We start from the raw sequence: 27747 nt of genomic DNA, 5'->3' as shown, positions 1-27747 counted from the left end.
GAAATTTGCATTTTTAGTTTGTAGATAAAGGGGGAAGTCGCACCCTAGGTACAACCAAATGGCGCCCCTTATCTGCAAATCCGGCATTTTGTGTGTGACGCCAGCCGGCTGGTGATTGGCTGGCTGAAGTCACATGACATGATTAACCAATCAGAGCCCGCTCCTGGGTGTGTGACGTCACTGGGAGGCCTAACTCACCCCCTGTAGAGTGCCAGGCGCTCAGAGATTCGTGACGCTTCATTGAGAGTGGACGTGCGCTGGTTGAGCTCTCGAGTTCCGAGTTCCAGGAGCCTCATTCAGTGGCTTTACACAGTATAACAAGTTTATAGTGACTACCAAAGACTGCAGTGCTTCAGGGAAGTGTGAGGAAGCCGAATTCCAGCGGTGTTAGGGCGCCGAGGACTGTGAGCTGATAGTCTTGGTGGAGTCGAGAGAGTTACGATGGCAGAAGAGGTGAGTGGCGCGCCGTCAGTGGAACTCTGAAGGTATTCAGAGCTGTTGTGATTGGATCATACCCACTGGTAACTCAGAAGGGAGAACTCACTCATGGATCATGCATCCTGATCCATGAGTGAGTGGACTCGGTGAAGCTGCGCTTGAGGGAAACGACGTGTGCAGTGACAACTGGCGCTGCCAGTGACCAGGAACTTCACTATGGGAACGAGTACGGAGATGACGAGAGTCTTCACGACGCCTATGAACTGGTGACTCATCTGGAACGTCAAGCAACGACGTGAAAGACGGAGGAACCCCCAGCGACCATCAGAGTCCAGATGCCTGAGGGTAGGATTGGATAAGGTAGATCATTTTTCCCTCCCATATTTCCCTTGATGTTAGGAAGGGAACCCCCGGAGGAAGACTAGCTTCTTCACGGCTGAGCTTCATGTTATTTTATATGCTCTTCGTCAGCTGCTTTACGACGTCAATTTTCCTTTGTCATTTTGGTGGACTCCTGCAGTGCCCTCTTGGCTCCGAAGCAATTTAACCATATATATCTTATGGTGGTTGAAAGCCAATTATATCAGCTGTTTCTTATTTCTAGCAGGTTTTAAGGCAATTAGAGTTTTGCTGGGTTTCCAGCCATGTTGGTGTTACCGTCAATAAGCACACGGACGTCCATGTGCCTCAAAGGAGTCCATTTGCACTTGTCTTATCTCTCCAAAAGGGATTACTTACTATAATTTCTACCTAATCATTCATTCTGTAATCCATGACCGTTGGCAGGGTCATTGGTTTGATGTTACAGACAACTAACTATGCATTCTAAAAGGTGGTATATATATCCTTACCCTTCCTCCTACCACTGCTATAGACATGGGAAAGCCTCTGGCAAAGTTTTTATATCGGTAACATGCACTTAACTCACCACAAACTGATGCTGCATGAGCAGCATCAAACTGCCAAATATCAATATAATATAATCAAACTGCTATAGTCCAAACGGCACAGTTTCACTTACAAAATTTATAAGTTTTATCAGTGATAGTTTCACTTCATATTCAAGTTAGTTTCACTTCATGATAGTTTCACTCAACCGTTCTACCAGCGGTAGAACAACAAGCGGACAAACATGAGATCAGACACTCTCTGACATCCTCCTTCGGTTTGGGGACTCCTGGTTCAACCTTGACGCCGGGAGGACGTCTGGACGCCTCCTCTGCCTGGGTGCCGCCGAAACATGTTTTGTCTTGCGATTTGGATTTGATACTGCCGTTTGACATCCCAATTCAACGGTCCGGGTTTACGACGCCTACCACACATATTCCCTTCAGTAACGGGATGGTTGATATTTTTTTTGACATGTTCTGACTAGTTCTCCAGGTGGGGTGACGGTGTCAGGCGCCGGTTTGGCTGAGAGGTGCCGGGAGTTGGTGGACTCCTAGTGTGCCCTCAGCCATGGTTGGCGGCCGGCATAATTCTGATGTCAGAAGGCACTGGATGACTTTTGCGTTTAAGCTGGCGGCCAAGGTTTTGGTTGTGGTATCCAGTGTTCTCTGTGTCGGGCGAGGCCGGTGCTTGTCACCCTGAGGGACTCCTGGGGCTCCCCCAATCATCTGCCTGCTTGCGTTTCGTTTCCGCGAGGCATATTAGTTTCCAGTGATTGGCGTTACTCGTTTTGCAATTAGGCTTGGAATTTAACCTCTCCGGGCTTAGCAATCAACCCTTCCCGAGTAAGTCAGGGCGCATCCGATCACACGACAGCCCATTCTCCAAAAAATGGGGAGATGAATGTAACAGCCCCATAAGTGCAATTATGTACTATGTATGGCAGTCAGGAATTGTACTTATTTTCACTTAGTATTAAACTGCACTATCAAATATATTGTGAATATTTGAGTTTACCTGAAAAGCTGAATAGAAAACCACGACCTAACCTAACCGTCTTAGTTTTTTGAAGATAAGCATTTTATTGCTTCTTAATTATAATTACTACTTAACCAATAGCTATATTGATATTACAGTTATATAATACAAATAAAACAAAACTACAATATTTCAATAAATTGTACAGTAACCCAGGATATTTTCAAACTTTGTATAAAATCTCTATTGTTTAATAAAACTGAAAAAGAAATTCCTGATATATAAAACTTAATCTAGCAAACTGAACGAATCATGATTGTCACAGGTTCAGGATCGCAGATCACAGATAGGTTGCAGCCATCCGTCGTCGAAAGCAGACGTTTCTCATAGCTACTCTTAACTTCAAGCAGCCCTTCGACTTCCCTTCGCCGATTCGAGACCCATGTGGTTGTCGGCAGTTGGTCTAACAAGACAACACCCGCCAGACAGCGAAAAACATAGAAAATGAACAACTATCAAGAGGAAAATTTTCAAATATTGCCAAGCAAGCCGGCAGGAGGGGCGCGGTGCCACCCGTCATCTCTGAGCCAGCCGCCCTCTTCCACTCACTCACCTCTACCTTAACCCTCCACATCCTCAATCCTCCACTGTTCCAACCCATCCTCACCCCTCTCTCCTCAACCCAACCAACCAACCCACACCTCATTCACCTGCCATTCTCCAGCTTTTACCTCACCACTCATCCCAGTCTCACCTCACCACCATCACCACACCACTCCACCGTTTGTACTGACCTATATGTACTAACCCCTGTCTTTCTGATCTGTTACTTTACTCCTGCTCTTTCGCCACCTGATTTAATTGACTGCGCAAGTACCACGGCCGGTGTGTAGTAAATCTGGTCACGCAAAGAGTCGGGGCAACTGTTTCTCCATTGTAGCATGGCTAGGCTATGTTAGGAATAGGAGCACTTTGTGCAACTCTAGGTTTTGACTAACCATTAAAAACTTCATTCTCCCGAGCCACTATTGCCAGTCACCAATCATGCTACCACCATCATCATGCCAGTAAATATTAAAATAAGGGTCGTTGAACCTTTTAAACTTGATGAAACCCAGATTTCCAATGTTCTTGGCACCCATGTTGAAGTTTCACCTGTTGGAACCTATCTTACAACCAACAGGGCAATTGTTTTGCTTCCAACTGAAGATGGCCTTCAAAAAATCCTACATCCTGATAAAGCGTCTTCACTCCATGCAGCGGGCGTAATTTCCGTTGCTACTGGCAAATTCCATGCTGGGAGGACAGTGTTTGTGTCGCGATTCAATCACCACATAGCCAGGGACTACAACGACGAAGAAATACTTGACGAAATCAATAGAATCAATGAACAACGAGCCATACAAATACACAGAATCACCAAAGAAGGCAACCCACGCAACCTAAAGATAACATATGCTACTATTGCCCATGCTACCCAGGTGATTGATCAGGTATTTAAATGCTTTGGGTACATGTCAACATCTGAACAAATCTCATGAGAACGTTTCACTGATATTGAGCAAAGCTTTCGGTGCTTCAGTTTCGATCCCGTGGTGAACAAGTGTCTTGCAACAACACCCACCTGTAGTATTTGTGCTGAACACCATAAATTTAGGGACTGTCCCCAACCTGGCAGTCGAAAATGTTCCCTCTGTGGAGGTGGACATTTAGCAGTATCTCCTGTGTGTCCAACGAGGAAAGCAGCAATACAGAAATTTCTTGACAAGGCCCAAATCTCACGACCTAATCAGTCGCAGATACCAAACATGAACGCTGCAACATTCCCACACATGCCGGGTCAAAGTACGACCACAAACCAGACTTCCCAGCAGACATCTTACCTAATCAGCATAATGCTTGGGTGGGCCAAACTCACCCAACAACGTCAATGTCACAGTCGCCTTCTGATGCTTCAGCACAGGTGAATGTCCTAATAGCAATTGCATCAAGATATGCAGGTAATAACCCACACTTATTTGCCACCACAATCAATAAGCTTTTGATGGCTAACAATCTACCTACAGTCACAATCCCAGATGATGCGTTCTCATCCAACCCTGAACAATGAACGCAAACACAGTCACCACACCACCAGCCCCCAGTCTCTGAACCCACAACAAATGAAGCAAACAACGCCATGCAATATACAACAAACTCCACTGTCCCACTCACCACCTCACAGGTCCCTCGACCAAACCACCTCTTTCAGACTCATCATGTCAACGCAACAGAGAGAGATATCCCTTCTACCCCACATATGGAAGGGAATGGGTGTCACCATCATGCTAAACCTAAACATCCAGTCAATTCTCGAATCATTCCTACCTCGCCGGTCCCTTTTGATTACTCATCCTCATCAAACGAGTCTCTTGATATCCACATTGAGGACTCAGAATTGGAGCCTTTTCTACACCAAGAGGCGCCCACTGCGACACTACCAACCAACCCAGTTCATCGACAAGCAGTTTTACAAGTGACCAATGCAGCAGTTGAAGACGAACGAGCCTCAGAAGAACATGAAGATGAATAACAACACGTAGAAGAAGAAGAATACGAAGATGGAGATGAAGCAGAAGAGGAGGAGGAAGCAGAGTGCAACCAGGGGGCAGGGAAAGCCCACCAGTCAAGGGGGATGAAGTCTGCACAGGCAGCTAGGGGAAAAAAGCCACCCAAAGAACATGCCTGGAAGGTCACCATACGAAACTAGACAATCCTACACCAAATAATGGGATTACAATTATGCAACTTAACGTAAGACACTTCTTCAAAAACAAATATCTACTAGAACTGGAAGCGAGCAAGTATCACCCTGAAATAATCGTGTTAAGCGAGACCTCTGGACGCCTAGACCAACACATCAAACTCTATGGATACACGACCATTGAAAGGAACTCTGGGTAGAATAGAGGTGTTGCTGTCCTCATCAAGCTAGGCTGCTCCTTCACCAACATCTACCTCCATGAAGAAAATGCTTTATCAGTGGAAATAGTCACAAATCATGGCCCACTTGCTATATTAACTACCTACATCCCCACAGGCCAGCACTCTATCTCTTCGAGAGCCATTCACAAGGTGCTCAACAGCGATGTCCCAACGATCCTTGCAGGGGACTTTAATGCCCACCTTGCAGCATTTTAAATGACACCAATGGACGAGATGACATCAAAGGTCGACTCTTATACAACCTAATGACAGCGAGGAACTTAACCTTCTTGTGTTCCTACTTCAAAACCTATGTAGGTAACCACCAAGGAAAACCTGATATTATACTGACAAATGTTGAATGAAATATCTTTCACAGTAGAATTCTCCCAGGTAATGATGTGGGATGAGACCACATACCTGATATTCTCCACCTCCAAGCATCTCCCTTTAGGATTCTGGGACGCCCAAGACCCAAACTAAACACGCTTCGACTTCGCCCATGCAAGGAGTTCCTTGGCACTGATCCAACCGCTGATCTTGACAATCAACCGGTCCAGGACATTGACGCAGTAATTGCCTCTATACATACACGCATCACTGAAACAACTATGGCCAATTGTGACGTAACCAACACCAGAATAATTCAGCAATACAAACCAACCAGAGAGATCAAGGATAAAATGAGGCATTACCAACAAGAAAGTGTGAGGCGCCTACGCACAGGCCAACCATCCCTCCAAATCATACAGTCCCTCAGACGTGAAGTCTTTGGCTTCACGCTCCTACACAAACGTCATATTTGGGGTACTCTAGTCAACCAAGCGAACCAGTACAAGAGGAACCAGTTTCGAGTTCTAAAACCAGTTTCCACCTCTAAACTACCTGCAGTCCCTGCTCAACGCCATCCTCGCCTCAGGCCACTTCCCACAAGTATTTAAACAACCAAAATGATCTATATCCCGAAGCCAGGCAAAAGCAGACATGTTTCTGGGAACTATAGGCCTACCTCCCTGTTGGAGATTTCGTTTCCTGTCTCCCGATAGGAAAGTGCTTAGAGAAAATACTACTAAACCGTATTAATCACTACATGGAGTACCACCATCTGTATACTGAAAAACAGTTTGGTTTTAGGAACCACAGATCAACGCAACTTGCCATCAGTATCATTTATGATGCAGGAGACAGTATCAGGAGACAGTGCCAGACAGCATAAATAGCAACCAGAGATGTCAACAAGGCCTTTGACAGTCTATGGCATAATGGTCTGCTCTTCAAGCTGCAGTCTATACCACACCACAACTGGACCCGCCTAAGACTAGTAAAAGACTTTCTAAGCCATAGAACAATAATTCCGATGTTTAACTACAAGGAAGCTGAATCCTTTACCCCGACAGCAGGAGTTCCTCAAGGATCGTGCATCAGCCCACTCCTCTTCAATCTTTTTGTAAACGATTTGCCACGCCCTATTTATAACGACACTATTATCACTCAGTTCGCGGACGATGTCATCCATGTAGTGTCGTGGATGCCTGCTGGCCAAGGAACTAAACACGATTCAGTCATAAGGAAGACGAAAGAGGAACTAGCAGCCACAGCAAGTTGGGAACAAGACTGGAAAATCGTGATAAACCCTAACAAGATACAACTGTGCTCAGTGGGCAGCTGGGCGAGTACACTCGGGGTCATCAACATTGGTGGCACGTTAATACAGGTTCAGAACTCCACTACAATTCTGGGCTATGTAATATCGAGACTTTTGAATTCCACTGAGCATATCAATTAGAAAGTAGCCTTAGCCAAACACAACTAGCTCAGTTGTACTGATTCAGACAAGCTCCACAGCATGTGAAGCTACACCTATACAGAATGCTTATTCGACCTATCCTGGAATACCCATACACCCCGCTTGCTCTTACTAAACAGTCAAATATGCTGAAACTTCAAAGGATTCATAATAGAGCCCTCAAATTTGTAGCAGGAGTGAGACTTGCCGACAAAATTAGGACCGATAGACTCCACACCCAATTAAAGATTAAAGATGGAACCGTTGAATAGATGCCTCCACAAACTCTCAGTAAAGTAGTTATACAAAATGAAGTACACCTACTTACTAAATCGTGACGATCCCTTTACGGTATACACTACTAACTATGAGATACGAGACCAGCCTCACAGAACAAGGAGGATGTCACTACAACAAAAAGTCAGGCGGTACATCCACAACAGGAATTACCCTCAGCCCAGGATACTTAGTGAGGAGGATGAGGAATGGGAACCTCCTGATCCATTATACACCTAACAGGCACGAACTATGAACTAACAAGTCAACGTCTGACACCAATACCTCTACCAACCAGGACAAAATCATTGTATACATCAACTACAAGCTCCTCTACCAACCGCCCACCACAGCACTGCTCTCCAGGTGTGGCACCAAGACTGGAACTCTGTCCTCGCATGGCAACTTCTCTTCTCCTGTCGTGCAACAGCTACAGCTTGCTGCTATTAACAGCCAGCAATCATAAATAAACTTCATCATCACCATCATCAATGAGTGTAGTCTTGCCTCGCCATCAATTCACATATCAACTCATATCACTCTATAATCACTCTCAAAGCCAAAGTGGTTAGGCCACAACCCTGTCCTCCCCACTCTCCTCCCAACCTCCTAATCCTCCTTCATGTTTTCCTAAATCCTTCCCGTGCATCTTTCATCCCTGCTTGCCAACTCTTTGGACGTTTTCGCTTCGCAAACTGAACGAGTTACAGCACCCCTGCTCCTGTGCCAGGTAAGTCCACAACTGGATCACCATAGCCTGTGCTACTTTGAACCTATTATTCCAAGTAGCGAATCTTAAACAACAACAACAACAGCAAACTGAAATTTAAAACTTCATCCTAAAATTCTAAGTGTTTCAACAAAAAACGAGGAGAATAAATGGGGAGGTAAATGTAACAGCCCCATAAGTGCAATTATGTACTATGTGTGGCAGTCAGGAAATGTACTTATTACACTTAGTATTAAAATGTATTGTCAATTAGGAGGATGGGTTGCACACGATCGTCGTCGCCTTTAAATCAACAACAACTCCTTGGGTTTGTTCAGTTATTGAATATATGTGTGTGGATCAAAGACTTGCGTTTACTTAACCCTAGTCTGGTTGATATTAGGGCACTGAAGTACCTTGAATGATATTTTACATCATTTTCAACGTTATTTCTCCAGATTGCTGCTCTATAAGGTCAAACGTAAGACATGAATGGGACAGTAAACAGGTTCAAGCTCAAAAAGCCCCAAAGTAGGACAGAAAACAGGTGATGATTTTTTTCAATATAGGGTTATAAACCAATTGTCAAATCATTACTTCAGTTTGAAATCCAGATATAAACAAATCCTCAATAACAATGGGAGGACCTCTGACAAGCAACCGGTTTCCTGTCCCCTTCTAGGTCACTAGGTAGATAGTGGCCCGCAAGAAACCTCAGATAAGTAGTGCGAAACTTACCTGGGCTGGTGACGATGGCAACACTGTAAGTGATGGCGACGCTCTCAGTGTCTCGGGGCACGGTGCTGTTGCTCGCTGTGCCCAGGCGTCCCCGCAACACCTGCAACAATACACACACATGATGTAGCCTCGGTGTTCTTTAATGTAACACTGAGTCATTCATTGATGACTCACATACTGATGCAGTTGTTTATTGATGCTGATATTCCGAGATACAGTCATTTACTGATGTGATAACTCTGTGGTGTGACACTAAGATGATTTTTCCTTGATGTAATACTGTAATAGTCATACTGTGATACTGTGATATTGAGATGGCCAATTATTAGCGCTGTTATAGCGAGATGTAGCATTGATGATGTTCTGCCCACAGAGATGAAGTCATTGATGCTGTAATACGGAGGTGGTCATTCATTGATGCTGTGATACTAAGATGCAGTCATTCATGAATATTGTGAAACAGAGATGCAACTTTTCATTGATAGTGATATACTGAGATACAGACTTTCAATGATTTTATTGTACCGAGCTGCAGTTATTCATTGATGCTGTGAAACTGAGATGCAGTTATCCATTGATGCTATTATTGATTCAGTTAGTGACAAAGTTATTCTTTGATGTAGTTATTAATTCAATTAGAGATGCAGTTATTTATTTATACTGTTGTACTGAGATGCAGTTATTAATTACGATTATGTAGTTTTGAGATAGTTATTAATTGATGTTGAGATACTGAGATGGTCATTCATTGATACTGTGATACTGAAATAGTTATTTATTGATGTTGAGATACTGAGATGCAGGTATTTCATGATGCTGATATAATGAGATGAAGTTATTGACGCTTACTGAGGTTCAGATATTCATTGATGCTCTTATACTTAGACGAAGAAAATCAAGGATGCAATGATACTGAGATTAAATTGTTCCTTGATTGTATGATACTGAGATGTAGTAATTCATTGATGCTGTGATAAGCAGTCTGTTACGAATCTGTTATTCCCAGTTATAAGAATAACGAACTCGTAACTTTCTATTATAAGTAGAAGTAGGAATTAAGAGGATAAAGCTGTTAGGCTTTGCCTTATTGTACCTAGTATTGTATTATATTAAAAACATCCACATATAGTGTAGTGTTGAATGGTTATATGTAAAGACACACTGAGTGTGAGATGTGTTTTAAGCAGCTTAAGCACCGTGACCTGAGGGCGGGATGACCAACTCCAAGAAAATGGGAATTACTAATTAATAGTAATATTGAATTACTGGAACCTGAGAGATGTTACCAGGAATCTAGATTGATTATAAATACTTGATGGCGGATTAAGGCCAACTATGTTGAGTTTCCCAGTGTATGTTGGACTAATGTAATACAAATAATGTAGGTAGCTTACGCCATCTTTAAAATGGCGGCGACGGCCATGTTGTTTACCCCTCAGGTTAATTGTAAAGTTTATGATGTTCCTATTAGTTCAGTACACCAAAACATTTGCATGTAATTATAAATCCATTTTGCCAACCATTGTGAGAATTTGGGTTTATAATATTCTAAGATAGAGAAATGACTGATGCCTTATCGTGCATCTGACAACCCATAGCGTACCATGCGTTCTAATGGTCCTGTTTAATGTTCTACATTTTAAATAAGAAATTGTTAATAGTATTGTTCCACCTGTCTTAAAATGATTGTTACTAAAATTACTAGCTTAGATCTGCTTAATTAACAGTTCGAAGGAAATGATTAAGTAGATGGACTGGACTAGGGCGCTTAACAGCTGAGTGGACAACACTTCGGATTTGTAGTCCTGAGGTTCCGGGTTCGATCCCCGGTGGAGGCGGAGACAAACGAGCAAAATGTTTCTTTCACCCTGATGCCCCTGTTACCTAGCAGTAAATAGGTACCTGGGAGTTAGATAGCTGCAACGGGCTGCTTCTTGGGGGGGGGGGGGTGTAACAAAAAGGAGGCCTGGTCGAGGACCGGGCCGCGGGGACGCTAAGCCCCGAAATTATCTCAACATAACCAGTATATTAATATTTAACTAGACCGGCGTCTGAACGTGTCACGTTTGAACACGGCAGCCGTGTCCATGACAGCGCACACGCGCCTGATTCGTCCCACCCGCAGACCCACACTGAAAGTGACCTTCAGCACGGTCATCGCAGCGACCCACGCCAAAGAACACGGCCTTAAATGCGTCGGAATTACGATTCCACCTGCCCACATGACCAAGGAACGATACACTAAGCTCCGCTAGTGCTTCAAGTGCTACCGGTACTCCCACTACACCAGTAAGTGCACCGATCAAGTGCAGAAATGCAGTATTTGTGCCCAGGAGCATCACTACACAGCTTGCACATCCTCCCACCGACGCTGCCTACTCTGCAATGGCCCGCACACTGCAGTTTCACCTGACTGACTCCACCGGTAGGAGGAAATAAAAAAAGATGCCGGCAAGCACCACCTGAACTCAGCTAGCCAACCCGCCTGCGTCCGCTCTCCCGGCCTTGCCCGAGAACACTGGGGAAGCTGCTGCTACCTCACCACTGCTTGGTCCAGTTCACTTCCGCAGCCCTCACAACCACGACCCAAGCCTGCAGTTACCACCAACAACACCCTCCTACCGGTACTTCTACACCTCGCCGACAAATTGGTGGGCAACGATGTCACCCTGTACGTCCACACCATCAACAGGCTGCTCACCGCAAATGGACTTCCGACGGTGACGGTACCAGGCGACCTTCTCCTAGGTTCTCCACCTGCGGCCGGCCTGGCGTCCGATCGCCAGGCCGCACAGGCCTCACAACCAGTCCGGTAATAGGGACTCCACCCACCCTGGCTACCCCTGCCAACGAAGACACCACATCCAAAGACAACAACGGACCACCCGGAACTCCCACAATCAAGAGGCTCTCCACGAGACGGCCTTGCGACCGACGACGAAGACGAGGACGAAAACAAAAATACTTGTCATGTGCTGTTCCCCCGCCCACCGAGTTCAATGGCAACGTACACACCAGGCAAAAATTGGCCCCCCAGATGTAACAAGATAATCTGTCCACACACACACCATGAACTATTACACTGATCTCACAATACTGAAAAAAGAATACCGCGACCCAGAATTTCACTGTTAATTCCCAGACGGACAAATACCTCCACTGATGGTACCAAACTACTGACGTTGCTCTGTTCAAATATACAGCGTCGCTTTGCACATTAAACGGCAACCTGGCGACCAAGCCTCCTGTGGGCCATAAACTGCGAGCGACCATGGAGATCCCATCCATCCACAGATCTCTACTATCAGCTATTGATACTGATGGACTATCAGCTATTGGACTGATGTACACTGTAACATTACATAATAATGAGTACTCATGTTACCACTCTCTTTACATACATTCCCCCGGTCACAGCCTCACTTGCAGAAAAACACCTAGCTCGCTCCCACGTGCGTCGACTAGGTGTGGCCCGAGGGAGTGTGGTCAAGGCATGTGTGGCCACCTCATGGCCCTAAAGGGGGGGGGGGGCATGAGGAGTGCGAGGCGGTCGTGGTGCCTCGCCCTGGAGGAGGGGGCGCGCGGTGTGGCCCACAGGCATGTTGCCAGGGTGTGGCCATCGCATGGCCCCACAGTGTCTGGCCGCGGAGCGGTGCGGCACGGGGTAGCCGAGACCTCATGCTGGAGCCTCAGGCTACACAACGTGGGTGGAAGATTCACTCACACCCACACACACCACAAGCATGGCTCGCTCGTACACCGGGTGTGATAATGTCGGGTGATACAACAAGGCGGACACGGTAAGGTGGAATTTCAAAGTCCAACGGAGGCCTGTAATCTCACCTCAATTACACTGGGAGGCCCGGCCCTATTCCACCAATTGTCCGTTCACATAGACAGGATAACACATAACACCAGATATGAGCAACTACATCTGATACACCACGAGGCTTGCCTGGTGCCTCATGGGTGAACACTGTCTTTTAGAGTCCTACACAGTTGTAGGTTGCGAGTCCTGGTTGTGTAGGTTTAGAGTCCTACACAGTTGTGTTGCGAAAAAAACTAGTGGAGCATCTGGAGCGAAGGAACTTTGTAACACAGCATCAACATGGGTTCAGGGATGGCAGGTCCTGCCTCACAGGGTTACTTGAATTCTACGACCAGGCAACAAAAATAAGGCAAGAAAGAGAAGGGTGGGCAGACTGCATATTTTTGGATTGTCAGAAAGCCTTTGATACAGTGCCACACAAGAGGCTAGTGCGAAAGTTGGAGATGCAGGCTGGAGTGAGAGGGAAGGTACTCCGGTGGATAGAGGAATACCTAAGCAACAGGAGACAACGAGTCTGTGTGAGGGGTGAGGTCTCAGATTGGCGAGACGTCACAAGTGGAGTCCCGCAGGGGTCAGTCCTTGGACCTATACTGTTTCTGGTATATGTAAATGATCTCCCAGAGGGTATAGATTCGTTCCTCTCAATGTTTGCCGACGATGCAAAAATTATGAGGAGGATTGAAACAGAGGATGATAGTAGGAGGCTACAAGATGACCTGGATAGACTGAGTGAATGGTCCAACAAATGGCTGTTGAAGTTCAACCCGAGTAAATGCAAAGTAATGAAACTAGGCAGTGGAAACAGGAGGCCTGGCACAGGATACAGAATAGGAGATGAAGTACTTAATGAAACAGACAGAGAGAAAGATCTAGGAGTTGATATCACACCAAACCTGTCTCCTGAAGCCCACATAAAGAGAATAACGTCTGCGGCATATGCGAGGCTGGCTAACATCAGAACGGCGTTCAGGAACCTGTGTAAGGAATCATTCAGAATCTTGTACACCACATATGTAAGACCAATCCTGGAGTATGCGGCCCCAGCATGGAGCCCGTACCTTGTCAAGCACAAGACGAAGCTGGAAAAAGTCCAAAGGTATGCTACTAGACTAGTCCCAGAACTAAGAGGCATGAGTTATGAGGAAAGGCTGCGGGAAATGCACCTCACGACACTGGAACACAGAAGAGTAAGGGGGGACATGATCACAACCTACAAAATCCTCAGGGGAATCGACCGGGTAAACAAGGATGAACTTTTCAACACTGGTGGGACGCGAACAAGGGGACACAGGTGGAAGCTGAGTACCCAAATGAGCCACAGAGACGTTAGAAAGAACTTTTTCAGTGTCAGAGTAGTTAGCAAATGGAATGCATTAGGAAGTGATGTGGTGGAGGCTGACTCCATTCACAGTTTCAAATGTAGATATGATAGAGCCCAATAGGCTCAGGAATCTGTACACCAGTTGATTGACGGTTGAGAGGCGGGACCAAAGAGCCAGAGCTCAACCCCCGCAAGCACAATTAGGTGAGTACAGTTCCTTCCTTACTCCTTGGCACAAGATCACGCAAATTGGATCAAGACACGATCCACGATGGCAGGATTACCGTGGACGATGAGTAATAAGGATGACCCAACGATTAAAGGTGGGTGGAGGGGGCAAACATGCCACCCCAACCCCTGGGCATCCAGCCCACTTGGTTGCCGCCTCTAGACTGCCTTTTGGCGGGCCAGGGAATTCAAAAGATGCCCGTCTCCCCACAACCTTGTCTTGACCAATCAGCACAAAGCCGGCACAGCCTATCGTGCCGCTACGAATCACCGCCTTTCGCGCCTAAACATCACCTCGAGGCTGAGATGCACCTCACACTCTCAAGTCCCATTTCCCAGAAACAGGATTAAATTCTGTAACTCTCTCTACAGAGCAGTCACAGACTCATGGCTAGTCTTAAAAGATAGTCCTTAACATAAGCTTTCATCCAACATCACACAAGTGCTGGTAGTGTGAAAACTTCTTGTCTAGAGCGCACCAGAGCGACTCTTGCCTAATCTAGAAACTAGAAAACTAGCTGAAGGAATTTCCATTCCCTCACAGGAGGCATAGCCTAGATACTGGCGATATGCCTGACATACTGAAAACAGCAGAGATTGCACCACTCCATAAAAGAGGAAATAAGGCAGAGGCAAAAAATTATAGACCGATAGCACTAACATCATAAAAATCTTTGAGATAATGCTAACAAATAAGATTAGAAAACACATAGAATCACAGCATCTTCATAACCCTGGACAGCATGGTTTCAAAACAAGGCGCTCTTGCCTATCACAGTTGCTGGACTACTATGACATGGCCTTAAATGCCATGGAAGACAAGCAAAACGCTGATGTAATTTACACATATTTCTCAAAGCCTTCAACAAACGTGACCATGGGGTTATTGCACACAAAATGCGTGCAAAAGGAATTACCGGAAAAATAGGCAGATGGATCTACAATTTCCTGACTAATAGAACCCAATGTGTAATAGTCAACAAAATAAAATCCGGACCATCGACCGTGAAGAGCTCAGTCCCCCCAGGGTACTGTGCTTGCTCCAGTACTTTTTCTCATCCTCATATCGGACATAGACCAGGACACAACCTATAGCACTATGTCATCCTATGCTGATGACACTAGGATCTTTATGAGAGTAGACAACATAGAGAGCACAGCAAACCTCCAATCAGATGTAAATCAAGTCTTTCAATGGGCTACAAAAAATAATATGGTGTTTAATGAAGATAAGTTCCAGTTCATGTACTATGGACCCCCTCCCCTTCCGGCCCGTTGGCGTCGTGAGGGGGCTTGGTGGACGGCTGCCGGAGTGTGATGCTCCGTTGGGCAGTCCTCTGTCCTTTTCTGGCCTTGCACTCCTGCTGCTGTCTTCTCCAATTGTGCCGGATCGCTTTTCCTTTTCCTTATGTTTCGTTTTTCTCCCCCCTCTTCTCCTATCTGCTTGTCGTTTCCTGCCGACCTTTTGCTTGTTTTGGATTATTTCTTTGGACTTCTTCTATTTTGACACCCGGGTGCTTGAGGAGGCATACTCTTGCACCCGTAGAACTGTAGTACCCGACGTCTCGAGCGAGGGGAACCTTTTATTGTCAATCCCCCTTTCGTCGCTGAATCCGATCTCGACGGACTGACGGTTCTTAAGGTGGCGTTTGTGGGGCGTATACTCACGACGCACCCCTAGGGTGCCCCGGCATGATCGGCGATAGCTTCCTGTTGGGTGTCCTGCCTCTAATTGTGGCTCCATGGTGGGTATGGGGGCACATTCGTGGATGAATTTGTCACTTTTCGTCTCTATGTCGTTGAATGTTTCCGTTGTACCCTCTCAGGCTCGTGGGGTGGGCGACCAAGCCCCCGAGTCGGCCTGTATTGGAAGACCAGGCTCTGTAGCTCCCGCTGCGTTGGGCCCCAACCTTGCTCCTCCTTTGACCGTCCTGACTTCTTCCCCCAGCTCCCCTCCCTCCTCTGAGGTTGGGTCGAGCCTCCAGCCCCCGGTGGTGACCACTTCGTCCCCTGGTGTGGCTAAGTCTTTCATTGTGACTACTGCGCCTTTTGTCCCCTCTCTCTCTAGGGGTTCTCAACGCCGTTCGCGCCCCAACCGCACTCGCTTGATTCCTTCCCGTGCTGATGCGTATCAGGCCTTGTTTGGTCCTGCTTCATGGGCCAAATACTTTGATCTCCTCCCTCTTGATTCTGCGCCTCCTGACGATTTCTCCCTCCATCGGCATCTTGTAGATTCCGTGGATGCGTGTGTTACTTTCAACCCCACTCGTCTCGGTACACGTGTCGTTGCTGCTCCTTCTCAGGATGCGGCTTCCCGCTTGGCTGCCTTATCTTGCCTTGGCGAGATCCCTGTTCGGGTCTCCAAGAACGTTCAGATGAATTCCAGTGTTGGCACTATTCTCCTCCCACCCCATGTTGCAACCGGTGTTCGGAATCTGCAGGATTGCCACGATGATATTCGGCATATCCTTGATGCCCAAGGCCATTCTGTCCTCCAGGTCGACTCGTTTACTCGTCCCCCTCGTGGTCGTCGCCGTCAACCCCTTCGCGTTGTGAAGATCACCTTTGATGGTAGGACCCTTCCATCCTCTGTCATTCTTGCTGGTGCTAGGTGCTCTGTCCAGGAGTATATTCCTTCTCCTCGACTTTGTAATAAGTGCTGGAGGTTTGGGCATGGTGCCCTCCGCTGCTCTGGGACTGTCTCTCTCTGTCCTTTGTGTGGGAGTGAAGGTCACTCTAAGTCGGAGTGCACTTCTCCCCAAGCTCGCTGCCTCAACTGCGGTGAGGTCCATCCTACGTTCTCCCGTGCCTGTGTCCATTACAAGCTTGAGGCGGCCGTCCTTAACCTGAAGCACCGGGAGCGTTTGTCTTTTCCTGAGGCGAGGCGCCAGGTTCGCCGGCTCCCGCCTTATACTAACATCTCTTATGCTCGCGTGTTGCGCTCTTCCTCTCCTTGTCCTTCCCCCCTTCCTCAGACTCTCAACCGTTTCCGGGCCTTGGACCCTGATACGCCCACTGCCCCCTCCTCTGTTCCTTTGAGTTCTTTCCCGAGGGGTCCCCCTCCTGGTCCTCTGTCTGGGGTTCCCCTTCTTTCAACCCAGTCTGTCATGTCTCCTGTGTCTTCTTCCTCGTCCCCCTCCGATCCTCCTTCCCATCCTCTTCCTCCATCTATCGGCTCTCCCCGCCGCCTGTCGGTGCAGGCGGATGTCAATCGCTCTCCTAACGGCCGTTGTGTGTGCTCTCGTTCGGCTTCTCCTGTTGAGACACTGGAATCCGTTGCCCGGTACGTAGTTGCTGGGACACCTGTCTCTTTAAGTCAGAAGCGTAAGCCTGGCTTCTCTCCTTCCTCTTCCCCGGCGGGTAAGAAGGCTTCGCTTTCTTCCTTAGCTCCTACTTCTGGCTCTGTTGCTCCTTCCCCTCCCGTTTCAGTGGTTGCGCCCCCTGTTCCTGCTATGGAGGTTTCTTTGGCCCCTGCGTCCCTTTCGGTTGCTGCTCTTGCTGGGGTGCGCTCCCCTCTTTCTACTCCCCCTCTTCCTACTGCTGTCCTTGACTGCTCCTCTCCGTTGTCTCCTCCTCTTCCTCCTCCTCCTCCGGACCCCGCCCGCCCACCTCTGATCTGTTCTCCCGTTTCCTTCCCTCCGTCTTTGCTCAGTTTACCCATGCCCCCTAACCCTGACTTTGCTGACCCTGATCCCGACCCTGATATTCTTTAACGTGCTCTGTTGCTCTTTCGCCTTTGTTTCTTCCTTGTTCTCTGTTTTTGTCCTTTCTCTTCTCGTCGTTGTCCATTCTTCAATGGAACGTTCGAGGTTATTACGCCAATTTCCTCGAACTCCAACTTCTGATTTCGCGGTTTTCGCCCCTTTGTGTCTGTCTCCAGGAGCCAATGCTTGGTGCTCGTCCTGGTCGTTTTCGTGGCTATTCCTTTCTCTCCCCCCCCCCAGCCATTGCTGGGGCTTCTAATTCTTCTGCTCTCTTGATTCGTGCAGATGTTCCCTTTGTTCCTTTACTTTTTCCTTCGCCTCTCCATTGTTCTGCTGCTCGTATCTTTGTGGGGAAATGGTACACAGTTTGTTCCATTTATCTCCCCCCGAGTGTCCCGCTCTCTCTTCCTGATTTGAAACACCTCCTAGACTCCTTGCCGGAGCCTGTGCTCCTGCTGGGTGACTTCAATTGTCGTCATTCTCTTTGGGGTGACGTTCTGACGAATACCCGGGGTCGCCTCCTTGAGCCGTTTCTCCTATCTTCTTCCCTGTCTCTTCTGAATTCTGGTGAGCCCACTCATTTGGACTCTCGGACTCGCACCCTTTCTTGTCTTGATCTTTCTCTCTGCTCTTCTTCTCTTTACTTAGATTTCACGTGGCAGGTTCTTGATGACCTCCATGGAAGTGATCATTTCCCCATCCTTGTTTCCTTTTTCTCTTTTCGCCCTTCTCTCTCTTTCCCTAGGTGGCAGTTTGCTAAGGCAGACTGGACCCTATTTACCCTCAGTGCTGCTCTCTCTGACCTCTCCCTTCTGCCTCTCTCTCACGCTCTCCTCCTTTTTCATGACACCGTCTTCAACGCTGCCCTCCGCTCTATTCCTCGCTCTTCCTCTCGGGGTCCACGGAAGTGCGTTCCCTGGTGGAATGCGGACTGTGCTCGGGCTGTCCGCTGTAAGCGTGCAGCCTGGAAGAGGCACCGCCGTAGGCAGACGACCGACTCTTTTCTTTTCTTTCGGAAAGTGAGTGCGGTGGCCCGTAGGGCCATCCGTACGGCTAAACGTGAATGTTGGGCATCTTATGTCTCAACAATTACGTCCGAATCCCCTCTGGCCCAGATCTGGAAGCGTATCCGCAAGATAGCGGGTAAGTTCGTTCCCGATGTTTCACCGGTCATTCACCTCCATGATACTCTTGTGGCGGACCCGTTGCAAGTCGCTTCCAAACTGGGTTCCCACTTTTGTTCTGTTAGCTCTGGTCTTCATCTTCCCCAATTTTTCCTTCTTCGTAAACCTGTCCTTGAGTCTCGTCCTTTAGATTTCTGCACTCATCTTCAGCTTCCCTATAATGATCCCTTCTCTCTCTCTGAACTTCGTTCTGCCCTAGCCCTCTGCGGTTCTACGGCGGCGGGCTCCGATGGTCTTCATTATGAGATGCTTCGCCATCTCCCTCCGAGCACGTCTCAGTATTTACTGAGTCTGTATAATCGGATCTGGGAGTCGTCGTCAGTCCCTGAGGACTGGCTCGATGCCGTTGTCCTCCCTGTTCGCAAACCGGGGTCTCTGGGTACTTCCCCTAAGGACTTTCGCCCTATTGCTCTCACAAGTTGTGTCTGCAAACTCTTTGAACGTATGGTTAACGTTCGTCTGATGTGGTTCCTGGAACACCATCACCTCCTCTCCCCTTCTCAATTTGGTTTCCGCAAGTGCCGCAGCACGACAGATGTCCTGGTGAACTTGGAGGTCTATATTCGTACTGCTTTTGCTGCGAAGACCTCCGTTGTTGCCGTCCTTTTTGACCTGGAAAAGGCTTACGACACCACTTGGCGTTATCATATCCTATCTCAACTTCATTCTTTTGGCCTTCGTGGTCATCTCCCTCTCTTTCTCCGCAGCTTCCTCTCTCGTCGTTCCTTTCGGGTGCGCCTTGGTACCGCTCTCTCTCCCTCTTTTCAGCAATACGAAGGTGTGCCCCAGGGTAGTGTTCTGAGCACTACTCTTTTTCTGGTTGCCCTCAATGGTCTTCTTTCCTCTCTTCCTTCTGGTGTCTTCTCCGCTCTCTATGTCGATGATCTTACCCTTTGTTGTCAGGGTGATGATTCGCCTCTCCTTCAACGCCGGCTTCAACTTGCAATTGATGCCGTGTCGTCTTGGGCCACTGATCATGGCTTCAAGTTCTCTACTTCTAAGACTTGTGCCATGACATTTACGCGGAAACGGGTTGTTCTTCGTCCCTCTTTGTCACTTTATGGTCATCCCCTTGAATACAAAGATTCCGCAAAGCTTTTGGGGTTATTCCTTGACACTCGTTTGTCTTGGTCTCCCCATATCTCTTACCTCCGTGTTGAGTGCTCTAAGGCCCTTACCCTCCTTCGAGTCTTGTCCCATACTTCTTGGGGGGCAGATAGGCGCACTCTCCTTGCTTTACATTCCTCTCTCGTCCTGTCTAAGCTCGATTATGGTTGCCCTGCTTACTCGTCTGCTTCTCCTTCTACTCTTCGCCGTCTTGATGCTTTGCACCATACTGGGTTGCGCCTCAGTTCTGGTGCCTTTCGTTCGACTCCCGTCCTTAGCTTGTATGTTGACACTGGCTTCCTGTCTCTCCAGGACCGCCGTGATCGCTACTGTCTTCGCTATCTTGCGCGGTCCTTGCAACATCCTTCCTCTCGCCTCTGTCGTGCTTTAACTTTTACCCCTCCTGCGGTTCCTGTTCCTCTTCACCACCTCCCTCTTTCTGTCCGGTTATCTCGCCTGCAGGATTCTCTTTCCGTTCGTATTTCTGATGTTTCTCCTCGTGTTGTTCCTTCTTTGCCCCCGTGGAGGGTCCCTCTTCCGCGGTTTTGTACATCCTTGACCCGTATCACTAAAGCTTTTACCCCTCCTACGGTTCTAAAACGCCTTTTCCTCGAGCACTTTTCTTCTCACTCCCGCTCCGTTTCTGTCTTCACCGATGGGTCTAAGTCAGCGGACGGTGTTGGCTACTCTGTTGTTTTTCCTGATCGCACTTATATGTGTCGCTTGCCTCCGGAGACTAGCATCTTTACAGCGGAACTTTATGCTCTTCTCTATGCTCTTCGTCTCCTACTTTCTCGTTGTCAGTCTTCCTTTGTAGTTGTTGTTGACTCTCGTAGTGCCCTCATGGCTCTCGGGTCCTTTAATCCAGTTCATCCAGTGGTTGTCGAGATCCAGCATTGGCTGTTTCTCGTTCACAGTAAATTTAAGTCGGTTGAGTTTTGTTGGGTTCCCAGCCATATTGGTGTGTCTTTAAATGAGCGTGCGGATGCTGCCGCCAAGGAAGCTGTCCGCTCTTGTCCCATCTCTCGTAAGGGCATTCCGTATTCCGACTTTTACCCGGTTATATATTCCTCCGTCCTTACCCGTTGGCAGGCTTCTTGGTTGTCTGTTACTGGTAACAAGCTACGTACTCTTAAATGTTGTGTTTCCTCGTGGCAGTCCTCCTTCCACCGTAACCGGCGGTGGGAAACAGCTCTGGCGAGGTTGCGTATTGGCCATACTCGCTTAACCCATGATCACTTGATGGAGCGCCGCCCTGCTCCTTATTGTCCTAGTTGCATTGTCCCTCTTACGGTCGTGCATGTCCTTCTTGAATGTCCTGACTTCCAGGACGAGCGTATGTCTTGCTTTCCGACCGCCCCTCGCGGTCACCTGTCCCTCGATAGAATTCTTGGTGACTCGGATACTTTTGATATCGTTCGCCTTATGCGTTTTTGTTCTCGTATTGGCATCCTTGGTGATATTTAGCGCCCTCTGATTATATTGCGTCTTTGATGGTGCTACATAGCCTTCCCGGTTTGGTGCCTTCTTTTGATAATTACTTACTTACTCATGTACTATGGAAAAAATGAAAATATAAAAGCAGAAACCACGAACAAAACGCAGTCAAATCATAACATAAAACGAAAAAACAATGTAAAGGATTTGGGTGTACTCATGTCGGAAGACCTTACCTTTAACGAACACTATAAAGTAGCTGTCACAACTGCAAGAAAAATGACAGGTTGGATAACAAGACAGAGCTTTGAGGCACTCCACTTACAACATTTTCCCACTCTGACTTAACCCCATTTATACTATCTCTCTATTTCCTTTGGTATAGCAATGCCCTATTCCAACTTAATATAGCACCCCCAATACCATGAGGTTTACTTTGTCTTTTTAATCAGTCTTTCATGAGGCATTGTATCGAAAGCTTTGCTAAAGTCAAGGTACAAAACATTACAATCCTTACTACTATTAACTGCCTCAACTATGCTAGAATAAAATGATAGCAAATTGGTTAAACATAAATGGCCATTTGTAAAACCATGTTTCGAATCATCTATTTTTTTATGTTTTTTTTCAAGATGAAGACGAATTGTATTTGCAAATATCGATTCAAGTAATTTTTCCACAATAGACGTTAGGCTAATTGGCCGATAGTTTGTCACAAGTGATCTATCAGTTTTCTTAAAAATTGGTACCACATTAGCAACCTTCCATGATTCTGGCACTCTGCTTGACTCGAATGATTTATTAAATATGGTAGATAATGGGTCACAAAGCTCCTCTTTGCATTCTTTAAGCACCCTGGCAAATACTTCATCCGGCCCTGGGGATTTGTTTGGTTTGAGTTTTACTATTTGTTTAATTACATCCTCCCTGGTAACTGCTAAACTAGTCAACCTGTCCTCGTCCCCAGCCACACAGACTTGTTCGGCTGAAGGCATATTGTTAAGTTCCTCTTTAGTAAATACAGAGATAAAATATTTATTAAAAATACTACTCATCTTCTCGTCATCATCCGTTATCTGACCTATCTCAGTTTTTAATGGACCTATCCTTTCATTAATCTTTGTTCGATATAATTGAAAGAAACCTTTAGGATTTGTCTTTGCTTGCCCTGCTATGCGAACTTCATAGTTTCTTTTTGCCCTCATCTCTTTTTTAACATTTGTAATCAGTTGTATGAATTCCTGTTCTAAACTGACTTCCCCATTCTTAATCCTTTTGTATCACGCTCTCTTTTTACCTATAAGGTTCTTGAGATCCTTTGTTATCATTTTTGGGTCATTAGTATTCGCTCTATTCAATTTGTATGGAATACTACGTTCCTGTGCATTGCTTAGAATATTTTTAAATAAGTTGCATTTTGAATCCATATCGAAATCCCTTTTTACGTCGTCTATTGCTGGGTTCACATCTTGCTCCAAGACTGGCCCACCCCTCATGCCAAAGACTTTCCAATTTACTTAAACTCAAAAATTTCTTAGGCTATTAAAATCAGCTTTTCGAAAATCTGGCACTTTAGCAGAATTTTTTCCTACAGATCTATTCCATTCTATTCCAAATCTGATTTGTTTGTGATCACTGTTCCCTAGCTCACTCTCTATTTCGAAGTCATTAATTTGTGTTTCCCTGTTAGTTTACACTAAATCTAAAATATTATTTTCCCGCGTTGGCTCCTTAATGCGTTATAAAGCAATCATCAATTAATTCTATAAAATTTTCTGCTTCATTATTCTCAGTTCTGTTAAACCAATTTATTCAACTAAAATTAAAGTTACCCATGACACAAATACTATTAGGCCAAAATACTCTAGATATTTCATCCCATAGATGCTTTGCTTCCATCCTGTCTAAGTTTGGTGGCCTGTATAATTCCAATTATAAGATTATTTGCTTTTTCGTTTAATTATATCCCAATAGTTTCTGTGTCTGGCTCAGTTTTGATTCCCTCTTTGAGTCTACATTTCAAATTTTCCCTAACATACATGGCTACTCCCCCTCCTCGTCTAATATATCTATCTGTGTGAAATAGTTTAAATCCAGTTATTAGATATTCAGCTAGTAGTTCTCTATTTTCTACATCCATTCACGTTTCGGTAAGTGCAATAATATTTATTTTTTCTCTCTGTGCGGACAAGAACATTTAAATTGTTTATTTTGTTTCTTAGACTTCTACTGTTAGTGTAATATACCCTAAGTGTACTGTTATTTTGAGGTCCTACTCTTTCCCTTATAATTTTGCCAATTTGTTTCCCCCCACAAACACATACTTTTATTACCTTCTTTCTTCATATCAATTCCCATACCACTATCTACAAACAGTTTAAACCCAAACCCAAACAAACGCCTCCAACCACTGGTTCCAACGAGTTCGCAACAGCAACAGCCTTTGATAGATGCACCCCATCCGAGCATACATGTAATTTCTTCCATTGAAGTGTTCCCCAGTTATCGATGAAAGATATTACATTTGATTTGCAATATTTTTCCAGAAAGCAATTGTCACCAAGTGCCCTCGACAATATTAATTTCCAACTCTCTTTCTTGGAAGATTGCCACATATGATCGGGATTCCTCCCTTGCTCCTAACTAATTCTATGGCTATCTTAAACCTCTGTATCAGTGCCTCATTCCTAACACGATGATAAACCTATTCCCCCAATCTCTGGCACAAAAAGTTCTATCCAAATACCTCACCAAGGTTCTAATACCTCAAATACCAAGACGAACGTAGTATTTAATCTCTCTCGATATTTCTGCATTAGAATGATAAATCATGTTATCTCTCAGAGGAGTTTTACATTATAATTGTTCACACATGCAGATGGCAAGTCACAATAGCGCGGCTGCAGAATATTGAACAAACAACACACCAAAGATGAAAAGACGACGACGTTTCGGTCCGTCCACAAGGACGCACAACTTTGTCAATAGCTTTGGACAAGTTTATTTGACAATCAACTAGATAATGGTCCAAGATGGACCAAAGCGTCGTCGTCTTTTCATCTTCTAGTGATGGGGCCTGACGGCTGAATGGATAGCGCTCGGGATTCGTATCCCTAATGTTGTGGGCTCGATCCCTTATCGGATCCCCAGAATCGGATTCGTATCCGATTCTGGGCGGAAAGAAATAAGAACATAAGAATAAAGGTAACTGCAGAAGGCCTATTGGCCCATACGCGGCAGCTCCTATTTATAACTACCCAATCCCACTCATATTCAGACGAGGAGTCACAATAACGTAGATGAAATATGTTGACGAAACCACATACTAGCAAGTGAAGGGACGACCACGTTTCGGTTCGTCCTGGACCTTTCACAAGTCGATGTATATGTCTCATATAAATGTCCTACCCACGCTTGAGACAATCAAGACACCGCACCTCCACCACGTTATGCGGTAATTGGTTACACAAATCAACAGCCCTGTTGATTTGTATTTACCCAGGTCTTTCCTAAATCTAAATTTATCTAATTTATTCCCATTGTTTCGTGTTTTGCCTTGTGTTGATACTTTTAATACCTTATTAATATCCCCTTTTTTATGTCCATTCATCCACTTTCACACTTCTATCTTGTCACCCCTAATTCTTCGCTTTACTAGATGATGTAATTTAATTAACAAATCCACAAGGGCCGTGACGAGGGTTCGAACCTACGTCCGAGAGAATCCCAGATGCACCTTAATCGACTGAGCTATGACATGGTATAAGAATTGCAACTGGGAAATCCACTTGACCTACCATGGATCCTGCAGTCTCTCCGAGACACAAACCAGGTTTTTACACAATTCCCCCATGCACCCGAGCCCTGTCAATCTGATGTTGTTCTTCAGCATGATATAGCTGAAGAACAACACCAGATGTCTTATTACTAATGTTTCGATTAATAAATCCCAGTGTCCTATTTACCTTGTTACGAACATTTATGCATTGATTTTTTTGGTTTTAAATTCTTACTAATCATAACTCCCAGATCCTTTTCGCAATTCCGACTTCGCAATGTCAACACCATCTAGTTCGTATCTTGTAACTCTATCATCATTACCTAGCCTCAAAACCTTACATTTGTCAACATTAAAATGCATCTGCCAATCTTTTGACCATTTCAAAACCCTATGCTACACTAACCCTATGATGTCACCAACAGATATCATATGGACTTCCAACCCATTCGCTGTTCTGGAGGACAAATGCTGTGTGGAGACGGTAGTTCCCTCGAAAGTCAAGACAATGAAAGGAGACCTTAACAGGTTCATTCCTTATTGTTTAGTTTGTCCAGTAATAAACTGGTAGTAATTCTCTGCCCCAACAAGTATACCTACATCGGTGAGGTGGTCACACGTTAATTTATTATCAACCAACTTGACTCCCTTTCCTTGTAGGAGTCTGGTTGTTTTCCCTAGACCTTTAACATTTAGGTCAAATGGGATTTGGTCAACCACTATGGCCTGTACAGGTTGGGTATAACCGTCTAGGTGTACTAGTGGCTGGACTACTGTGTAGTCTTGGGGTCCTCGGTTTATCATGAACCCTGAGAGATTTAATTTTACCGGTGTTACAGGTTATAGTTTCAGCTTACCTGCCGCTTTCTGTGTGAAATATGTTTTCTGGGGCCCTTGATCATATAGGCCACGAGTGGCGATCTTGGTTCCTTTGTTCTTAATTAGAAGTTGGGCAGTGGGCAATGTTGCATTACCTTTAGATGTTGCTGTTTGTATACTGTAGTTTTCTCGCTCTTTGTAGCACTGTACTTTGGTGGAATTTCTATCTCTCACCCTGGGGTTTGAATATTTTATTTTAGGATACTTGCACAGTGCAGCATGATGCTGACCCCATTTACACCTATTGCATGTGTATAGTGGGGTCTCACAGTTGTTAGCATTATGCAGTTTGAGACACCTGTTGCATGTGTGTAACTGCTTGAGTCGTTTAACTCGGGTGTCTTTATTTGGGTAATTGGGCAGCGGCACATAGAGTGTTCTCCTTGGCATAACGTACATGTCCCCCAGCCTACAGTACGTTTAAGGATTACCGGTTTTGGTAAAACAGTAACTGCAAGTTTGGAGGGATTTGCTGCTTGTGCACCTTCACTGCCTTGTCTCATCCACTTTGGTGTGGAAGTGGTTGGTGTACGTTTGTTGGGAATACTTGTTGTACTCTTAGGTCTCACTGATAAATCAGTGTTTGACCTGTTAGTATCAGATTGGTTACTAATACCCGTATTTCTTACCGACTGTGTCGTTTTAGAATTGTCAGTTAAAGAATGTGATGTGGGTACTGTTTCTGGAGGTTTAGCGTAGATTGTAAGTGGCTGGTTGGCTTGTCTTTTATTCACGACTGTACGCAAACCTTCAGTGACATACTGCATTGTCAGGACTGTACTGGCTTGATATGAGTATAACTCGTCTAGCACCTCGCCGGAAAATTTCCTATGCATGACAATTTTAGTCATCCACTCAGCTGTGGGTTGATCCACTTCACTGCTGAATGATCTTAGCAGTGACTCGAGTTTTAGGCTAAAGGCTTGTAAGGAGTCAACTGTTTGATCTGGCTGGGTTAAGTCCAGTAACTGGTGCACGAGATTTATGATAGCCTTCTCTTTGTCAGCATTTTTCCTAGGGAGCTGGATTGGGTGATTAGTGCCATCGTTGTCAGCATTTCCTCTAAGGAGTTGGATTGGGTGATCAGTGCTATCACTTTTTTATTTAAAGTTTCAGTTTCAGCTTCAGCCTTTGTTTCAGCTTCAGCCTTATGCTTACCTTGGAGGCTTAATGATTTAGTAGTCTCAGGGACTGTGTTTTCAGAATCCACAGATAATGTGGATAAGTTGTCTGAGAACAGTTCAGTTTCTGATTGTGTAGTATTTGGAGAAGCTCTAATGCATGAGGTTTTTACCTCAGTAATTGTTTCAGTGAAAGGATCTAATCTGAATAGAGGTTCAGCGTCATATTGATGTAGATCATATTTTACCCGATGTAGAGAGTGCTTGCTTTGGCGTAAGTTTGCTTCAGAAGGGATCCTGCCCTGCGTAAATATCCTCTGGAGTTAGCACCATGTTATAGTGATCCAACCTGGTTTGTATTTCGCCTTCATAGTTGGTTAGG

At 45.8% G+C, this 27747-nt stretch overlaps 1 protein-coding gene across 5 annotated transcripts in view; it reads right to left on the bottom strand.

Annotated features, from left to right (window-relative positions):
* The window catches only part of LOC123767559 (uncharacterized), a 456074-nt gene that overhangs the window by 8932 nt on the left and 419395 nt on the right, over positions 1-27747 (bottom strand). For all 5 annotated transcript variants that reach the window (XM_045757296.2, XM_045757294.2, XM_045757300.2 and 2 more), the window contains one exon: positions 8778-8877. In XM_045757296.2, the coding sequence (XP_045613252.2) occupies positions 8778-8877 (100 nt within the window). The remainder of the gene's footprint in view (positions 1-8777; positions 8878-27747) is intronic.

The sequence above is a fragment of the Procambarus clarkii genome, chromosome 67, assembly GCF_040958095.1.
Source record: "Procambarus clarkii isolate CNS0578487 chromosome 67, FALCON_Pclarkii_2.0, whole genome shotgun sequence".
Taxonomy (NCBI): domain Eukaryota; kingdom Metazoa; phylum Arthropoda; class Malacostraca; order Decapoda; family Cambaridae; genus Procambarus; species Procambarus clarkii.
This window is presented reverse-complemented; position numbering and strand designations above follow the sequence as displayed.